Source organism: Megascapheus bottae, chromosome 17 (assembly GCF_031878675.1).
Source record: "Megascapheus bottae isolate mThoBot1 chromosome 17, mThoBot2.hap1, whole genome shotgun sequence".
In the NCBI taxonomy this organism is placed as follows: domain Eukaryota; kingdom Metazoa; phylum Chordata; class Mammalia; order Rodentia; family Geomyidae; genus Megascapheus; species Megascapheus bottae.
The window spans coordinates 27,915,237-27,923,713 of record NC_143525.1 but is presented as its reverse complement, the minus strand read 5'-3'; the positions used below and the strand labels follow the sequence as shown (position 1 = coordinate 27,923,713).

The 8,477-nt window shown below is 51.1% G+C and overlaps 1 protein-coding gene across 2 annotated transcripts; it reads right to left on the bottom strand.

The window, feature by feature from the left end:
• Positions 1–3,557: 3,557 nt before the first annotated feature.
• Positions 3,558–7,969, bottom strand: Liat1 (ligand of ATE1). 2 transcript variants are annotated; one of them, XM_090351654.1, is made up of 2 exons: positions 7,674–7,969; positions 3,558–4,272 (listed from the first exon to the last, which is right to left on the bottom strand). In XM_090351654.1, the coding sequence occupies exons 1-2, from the start codon at positions 7,897–7,899 to the stop codon at positions 3,800–3,802; spliced, it is 699 nt and encodes a 232-aa protein (XP_090207780.1). In that variant the 5' UTR covers positions 7,900–7,969; the 3' UTR covers positions 3,558–3,799. The 2 variants fall into 2 exon arrangements, with proteins under 2 accessions (XP_090207780.1, XP_090207781.1); XM_090351655.1 differs by having other exon boundaries at positions 3,558–4,269.
• Positions 7,970–8,477: the final 508 nt, after the last annotated feature.

The following is an 8,477-nucleotide window of genomic DNA, read 5'->3' as shown; positions in this document are numbered from 1 at the left end:
CCACTCACAGACCCACGGTTGCAAAGCTTCTATATTTGTATAATATATTCCCTGGCATTGGATAAGGATCAGTAGTTCAGAGATAAGCGCACTGTCAATCCAAGACCAGTTGAGATTAATTCACGCCTGAGCTCGCCACTCCTGTGACCCTTGATCAGGCTTTCAAAACTGAGTCACTCCCAGTTGGGTGTGGTGGTACACGCCTGTAATCCCCGGCTCTCTGGAGCCTGAGGCAGGAAGATGATGTGCATTTGAAGCTAGCCTGGGAAGACCTTATCCTCTCCTTCCCCTGCCCCCCACCCCCAAAAAAAAGGTGGAGGGGGGAGGAGATAGGACCTGCCTGTGTTTGGGAATTTGATGGCAAACCTTTTCATGTCCCCAGGGAAGAGACCATACAGATTCTATAGCAATCTGTTCAGCTCATAGATCCAATGGGGCTCTTCCGTATTCCAGGTCTGTGCAGGGGTTAAGTGCTCCATCGCCCTGACAGCTATGGTTAGTTCTGAGATGGGCAAATAGCCCTTGCCAGGCTGCAGACCAGCTCTGGGATACACAGGGACACTGGGTGGGGAGGAAGTTAGGAGGAAGTCCTTTCCTTGGAGGACCGTAAGGGTTATGGGTAGTCCCCTTGGCCTCCTGTAATGAGAACTGGACTGAAAAGGAAGCTGAGAGAAGAGGTGAGAAGGTAATACAGAGGTGTGCGTGTGAGTAAGAGAGGGACATTTTGAGAACACAATGTGACTTTTGGATCTAGCCATGCTTGAAGCCACAGCTAACCCTGGGTTTGGCTTTCTAATCCGCTTGACTACAAACGGATTCTCATGATGTTTTTGTGTCATTGCTAGTGGAAAATACTCATGGATGGATACAGCCTGAGTGTGAATAAAGCCTTAAAATGTCTGACTCAGAGCCGGGCTCCAGTGGCTCACACCTGTAACCCTAGCAAGGTTTGAAGCCAGTCCTGGCTTCAAGTAACCACCAAAAAGCCAGAAGTAGAGGTATAGCTCAAGTAGTAGACTGCCAGTCTTGAGTAAAAAACGAACAGTGCCCAGGCCCTAAGTTCAAGCCCTATCATGGGCACACACACACACTTCTAACCCAGGGTATTTTGAGTTGGAGCCCTTCCTGTGCTGATAGGAGTCTTATTTCCCCCCCCAATTTCCTTTATTTTTTTCTTCATTCAATTCCAGGCTCTAGTCTGGTCCAAATCTCCAGCACCACCCACCTTTCAGACCCTTGCTGCATCCTTAGTCCCGCCTACATCCTCAGTTCCATCTCTTTGCCAGGCGAGGCTTGCTGTGTGGTTTGTTTGACTAGTATCTGCTCCTTGCCCACAGTAGCCATGTTTATTTTATGAAACTCTCCTGCCCCTGCAGAGACATCCCCATCGGCATTCAAGACAATCTCTCCAGTGGCTGCGGGTCTAGGCCCACCTAATATGTCGTTGGCCAAAACTCCTAATAGATTGAGTGCTTTCTAGGCTCCGGGCACCAGTCTGCATGCTTTTCGCCATTACTGCATTTTGGCTCTACAGCACTAAAGTGCTGAGGAAAATAAGGGATTGGTGAAGAAGTGATCAGGTTGGCTCTGAAGTCAAAGCTCGTAACGCCTGGGCACCTTCTCCACACCTCACCACCAGTGGAAGCCATTACCAAGCATCCAAGGCATTTCCCATGTGCCCCGAGACCCCGCCATGTAACCCAGTTGTGGCAGTTGCTTTGGAGAACAAATGAGATGGCTCTGTCTTTACCTTGATACCCAAGGGCATCTGAGCATGAACATATTTCCAGTTTTGTCCCTTCCTCTCCGTGGGCAGCAAAGAGGGATGTTCCTATCTGTTTTGGAGTCTTCACCAGGCTAAATTGTTACTCAGTACTGGGGGGGCTAAGGCCAGAGAATCTCAGGTTCAAGGCCAGCCTGGGAGAAAGAGAGACCTTGTCAATAAGACCTCTCAGGGTATTTTGCTAAATTATATTACAGCACGCATGCACACTCTTCTGGGCACACTTGAGGGCTCTTCTGTTTAGCCCTCAAAGCAGCATCCTGGGAGGTTTTATACTGCCTGTGTATCTTGTCTACCCCCAAATACTTCCACCCCCTGGAAGGCAGGGGCCTCATCTTAGACCTCTACTCTGTTTCTTCAGGTAAATGGTACAAATCCAGGGCCCTACCTAGCCTTTGCACTAGTCAGGCGGCATCTCTGTGTCCCCCTACCCCTTGAACTGAAGTAGGCATCCCAGCCCCCAAGGTATGGCAAGCCAGAAATGCCCAGATGAGCTGGGAATATGGCTTAGTGGTAGAGTACTTGCCTAGCATTCATGAAGCCCTGGTTTCGATTCCTCAGTACCACATAAACAGAAAAATTCAGAAGTGGCACTGTGGCCAAAGTGGTAGAGTGCTAGCCCTGAGCAAAAGGAAACTCAGGGACAGTGCCCAGGCCCTCAGGTCAAGCCCCAAGACTGTCCACAAAAAGGGGGGGGGGGGCGGGAGTTTGGCCTAGTGGTTAAAGTGCTTGCCTAGCATGCATGAAGACCCAGGTTCAATTCCTCGGTACCACTTACATAGAAAAAAGCCGGAAGTGGTGCTGAGGCTCTAGTGGTAGAGCTCTAGCCTTGAGAAAGTCCAGGGACAATGCTCAGGCCCTGAGCCCAAGCCCAGGACTGGCAAAAAAAAAAAAAAAAAAAAAAAGCCAGGATATTCACAGGCCGTGAAGGAGATTAATTTAATACCTGCCTTACACTAATGTCTTGGGGAATCCAAATACCCCAGCCCTCTCTCTCCTCAGCTGCCATGGGGTGGGGCAGAGCTGAGCTTTGAATTACTTCCCACGCTGCACTGTAGGGTCAAGTGCAGTAGGAAAGCTGGATTAACACTGCGGCCTGGCCTGCTCTCTGTGCAGCCTAGCCTGCTCTTTGCTGTGGCCTGGTCTCCCTTCACCTCCTGAATAATCTCCTGAATTCCTACCTCAGGGCCTCCAGCTGAGCAAAGGCAAACCAAGACAATCCTTAGTGCTCACGCAATAAAAATATTTGTGGAAGAAAGGAATATACATTTAGGATAAGTGGCACAGTTAGGTACAGTATCAGCACACACACACACACACACACACACACACACACACACACACACACACGAAAAAACAACCACAACCACCACCAAAAAGTAGGTGTGGTGGTACATGCCAGGGGTCTTAGCTACTCAAAAGGTGAAGATAGGGAAATCACAGTTCAAGGCTAGCCTGGGGAAAAAAAAGCATGAGACTCCAATCTAAATCAAAAACTAAAAGCAAAAGGACTGAGGTAGCATGTGGCTTGGAGTGCTTGCCTAGCATGCATGAAGCCCTGGGTTGGATTCCTCAGTAACACAGACATAGAAAAGGCTGGAAGTGGTGCTGTGGCTCAAGTGGTAGAGTGCTAGCCTTGAGCACAGAGAAGCTCAGGGCCAAAGCCCAGGCTCTGAGTTCAAGTCGCAGGACACACACACACACACACACACACACACACACACACACACACACACAGGCAGAGGGTAGTATCTAGCTGTAACGACACATTAAATAACAAACAGAAATGCTTGTTTATTTAAGAAAAAAAAAAAAAAGCAGTTCTGTAAAGCGCTACATTTCCTAACTGGCTGATGGTCAGGCACATGTTTTTCCTGGGCTTATTGGCAAAGAAGAGGCTGACTTCCTCCACACAGGGGACAGACAAGTCTGATTCCTTTTCTACTTTTTGAACACATAAACTTGTGGGGAGGAGGAGGGGAGAGGGTGGAGCTGCTCAGCCCTGGGGAATAGATTTTACTTGGCCAGATCACCGGCTAAATCATTGGGCGTGAACTTTGCAGTAAGGTTGCCTTCCAGGTGCAGGTGTGTGGGGTCTGTGTTGGAGGGGTCTTGCCTGCCACTGGGGCTGCAGTCTTTGTCTGAGAGGTAGGGTAAGTTGTCGGGGGTCTCCTCGGGGCTGGGATCGGAAGGGAAGCCCTTGAGGGCAGAGATGCGGTAGCGCTTCCTCCGATTCAGTTTATATATCCGAATCCTTTCTTTCTCTGCTTCTGGGTCGGTGAGAATGCCATCCCAGCGCAGACTCTCGTTGACCTGGTTCGGGAGGTTCTTTTCTATTTCAGCAAAATGGGGGAATGTCATGGTGTGGGAGGAGGGAGGGTTGTGTTGGCTTTCTTCCATGGGGCTGTGGTCTTTGCTGGGGCTTAACATGTCCTGGAAGGATGCGGAAAGGGTCTGAGTCTTCGGGCCTCGACTCTGGTGTTTATCTGCTGCGTGGAAGAGAAGGAGGTTAATGTCTGCCCCCTGCCTTGAAAGATGCCTAAAAAAACCACAGACAGGGGATAGGAAGCTCTTTTCCTCCAGCCTCATTCACCCTCCCCCCAACTCCACAGCCTGCAGGGTTTTGTCAGTTGTTTCGGGGGGAGGAGGTTTTCCCCCCTACTTTTTGCATGCTAAGTTATACCCCAGCCCTGGAGCCAAGAGGCCCCAAGAGCATCATGAATTTGTCAGTGTCACGCAGGGAGTGGGAGATCTGAAGGCTGGTCTGGCTCTTAGTGCCCTTTCTTTCCACTGTGCCCTCGTGTCCCCCTCCCCTACATCACCAACAGCTTTCCAGGCCTCGGAGGTTATGACTCTACCACCAGTCTAGACATTTTATGATGGAACAAATGCAGAACAGAAATGCTTCCTAAATCTGATTGGTGAAATGGATACTAGGCCAAACCAGGACATACTTCTGATGTATGCCTTTCCTCCTCTTTCTCCCTACCCCCCCCCCCCCGCACTTTTTTTTGGTGCCCAGTACTGGGGCTTGAACTCAGGGCCTTGTGCTCTAACAATTTGCTTTCTCACTTAAGGCTGGTGCTCTACCACTTGAACCACAGTTCCACTCCCAGTTTTTTGCTGGTTAATTAGAAATAAAAGTCTCTCAGAGGCTGGGAGTTTGGCCTAGTGGTTAAAGTGCTTGTCTAGCATGCATGAAGACCCGGGTTCGATTCCTCGGTACCACATACGTAGAAAAAAGCCGGAAGTGGTGCTGAGGCTCAAGTGGTAGAGCTCTAGCCTTGAGAAAGTCCAAGGACAGTGCTCAGGCCCTGAGCCCAAGCCCAGGACTGGCAAAGAAAAAAAAAAAAGTCTCTCAGATTTTTCTGCCCAGGTTGTCTTCAAAGCTCAGTCATCAGCTGGGAGTTTGGCCTAGTGGTAGAGTGTTTGCCTAGCATGCATGAAGACCTGGGTTCGATTCCTCGGTACCACATACATAGAAAAAAAGCCAGAAATGGTGCTGAGGCTCAAGTGGTAGAGCTCTAGCCTTGAGAAAGTCCAAGGACAGTGCTCAGGCCCTGAGCTCAAGCCCAGGACTGGCAAAAAAAAAAAAAAAAAAAAGAAAAGGCTCAGTCATCAGCTCTCAGGCTCACAGGTATGAGCTGTCAGCATACCACCATCTTTTCCTTTCTCTCCTTCACATTGATAGCTCTTAAAAATTATATGATACAGGGGCTGGGAGTTTGGCTTAGTGGTGGAGTGCTTGTCTAGCATGCACAAAGACCTGGGTTTGATTCCTCAGTACCACATAAATACAAAAAAAGCAAGAAAGTCATTCTGTGGCTCAAGTGGTAGAGCTCTAGTCTTGAGAAAGCCCAAGGACAGTGTTCAGGCCTTGAGCTCAAGCCAGGACTGGCAAAAAAAAAATTATATGATAAATATATAAGTTGAGTTGTGTTTTATTCATCATCTTTCTCTTTTTTGGGGGTAGAGGTGGAAACAGACATATCCCCCAGGGAAAAGGGAGAACAGAAAAGAGAAAAGAAAAGACAGGTGAAAACCCCCTATTATGCTATGCTCTTACTTCTTTCTGAAACTATTTGGTGTCCCCTGCTGACAGTCTGAGGAACATGCCACATGGCCACTGTAATGTCCACAACCAAAAGCTACACCCAAAGGGCAATGAACTTTCTGGCTTGGCTTTTCAGATACACAGACAACTTCTTGCCTTTTATGCTAGAGTTTTTTTTATTAAGTTTTTTTTTTTACCTTTTTATTATTGCCACAATGAAGCAACTCTAACCTTCCCAGTCTTTGATCCCTTCTCAGACACAAGGCTGACTTGGGGAAGATGGCTGCTTTTTCTGTTCCTAGCTCTGCGCATAAAAGCCAGAAACGCCAGCCAGGACTAGCAGGATGGGAGGTGGGAGCCCCTCTCCTGAAGGTCAAAACCACTAAAGTAGAAGTCACCGTGCAGGTGACCAGACAGTCTCTTAGCACTTAGGATGAGTGCCTTTCCATGTCTGTTGCACTCTCTTCTTCAGTGGGCGCCCAGGGCCTCCATGGAGGGAACTGGGGGGTTCCAGGAAAGGAGCTTGGCAAAGGGTAAGGATGGGGTCTGTGGCTGGTGTTGTATATACACCTATGAAGGGATTGGTAAGAGACTGAGCGTTGTTGGGAGCGGTGGCTCACATCTGTAATCCTAGCTATTCAGGAGACTGAGATCTGAGGATCAAGGTTCAAAGCTAGCCTGGGTAGAAAAGTCTCTGTGAGATTCTTATCTCCTACTAAAAACCGGAAGTAGTTCCCTGGCTCAAAGTGGCAGAGTGATAGCTCTGAACTGAATAGTTTAGGGATAGCACGCAGGCCCAGAGTTCAAGCTCCATGATGGAAGAGAGAGAGAGAGGGGGAGAAAGAGAGAGAGAGAGAGAGGGAGAGGGAGAGGGAGAGAGAGAGAGAGGGAGGGAGAGAGAGAGAGAGAGAGAGAGAGAGAGAGAGAGAGAGAGAGAGAGAGGGAGGGAGGGAGGAAGGAGGGAGAGAGAGAGAGAGAGAGAGAGAGAGAGAGAGAGAGAGAGAGAGAGAGAGAGAGAGAGAGAGGGAGGGGAGGGAGAGAGAGAGAGAGAGAGAGAGGGTGGGAGAGAGAGATCCCATGTGGATTCATACGTGGGTAAAGCCTCCAGTTCCTTGAGGGGGGATATCCAGCTTGTGAATGTCTAATGGTATCAGGGTGAAAGTATCTGGGTGAATGTGCCCAGGTACCATTCAGTAGTGGTCTACCATTGTAGGGTGTTGCTTCAAAGGGAATCAGGGATGATAAAAGGTTGTGGCAATGACTGGTGTCTGTGAAGCCCAAGGCTGCTCCTCGATGGATAGTGAGTGGAGTCTATTGTGTGTGTGTGTGGGGGGGGGTTAACCGCACACACACACACACACACACACACACCCCTCTCTTTTTTGGCACTGGGAATCGAACCCAGGATCTGGCAGTTTGCCGCTGCGCGGCATCCCAGCCCCAGGGTGGGGGAGGATTCTTCCTATTTTAGTGCTGGTTCCGGGTCTTGAACTAAGAGCCTCAGCTTCTCTACTTTCGCACTCAGAGCAGCCACCCTCCCACTGCAGCCACGCCTCTGGTCCACTTTTGTGCTGCTGGTAAATTAAGGGTTAGCGTCTCCAGGACGAGGGCGGCTTCCTGTCCGCTGGGGGCAGGAGGACCGGGCCTGCACGTGCTCGCGGAGTGAGTGCAGCCGGGCAGCCCTGCCGTGGGGCCCGGCTCCCAGTGTGTGGGGGCGGGGGAGCGGGGGTCGAGGACCCTGGACACCGAGACTCCCAGGGCGGGAGGTGGGGCTGCAGCTGCTGGTGGGGGTCGCCGAGTAGCACGGAGGAGGGCGGGGTGGGGACCTCCTCTTACCGTCCCCCTTGCTAGAGCCTTTGGTCTTCTTTTTCTTCTTTTTCCTCTTCACTTTGCGTTTGCTCAGCTCTCTGGTGCTTCCTGCAATGGGGGGCAGCCTAGACCCCGGCGGCGGCGAGCCGGCAGCGCCGCCCTCCCGCACCTCCTCTTCCTCCTCCTCCTCCTCTTCCTCCTCCTCCCTGTCTTCGCCATACTCCCTCGTCCCAGACCCACCACGGCCCTCCATCCGCCAGCTGGATCGCGTCCAGCGCCGGGGCAGCGGGACCGGGCCGCCGAGCTGGCTGCAGACACCCACGGCGAAGCCAGGCCCACGCGTCTCCATGGCGACCGCGCCCGCCTGGCGCCTGCGCGGTGGGCGCCGCCGCCGCCGCCGCCGCCGCCGCCGCCGCGGCGCTCCCGGGTGTGGAGCGGGGACTTAGTTGTGCGCATGCGTGGTTCGGATGGTCTAAGCCCACGAGCTAGGTGCCGGGCTGGGTAGCTAGAGATTCTAACTTCCGGGGCTTGTTCGTACCTGTGCCTTCTAGAATGCTATTTCTTCCTTTTGTTTTTTGTTTTTGTTTTGAGGGAAGTAGGCTAGTATTGGGACTTGAACTCAGCACCTCTCACTGGACTGCTTTACTCACGGCGGTGCTTGAGCCACTGTTCACTGGTTAATTGGACATAGTTTTGCAGACTTTTCTGCTCAGGCTGGTTTTGAATGGTGAATTCCAGGTTTCAGCCTCCTGAGTAGCTTTCATTAGGTGGGCACTGAATCATTAGCTAATGAACTGCCTCCTCTTCTCCTCCTCCTCCTCCTCCTCCTGC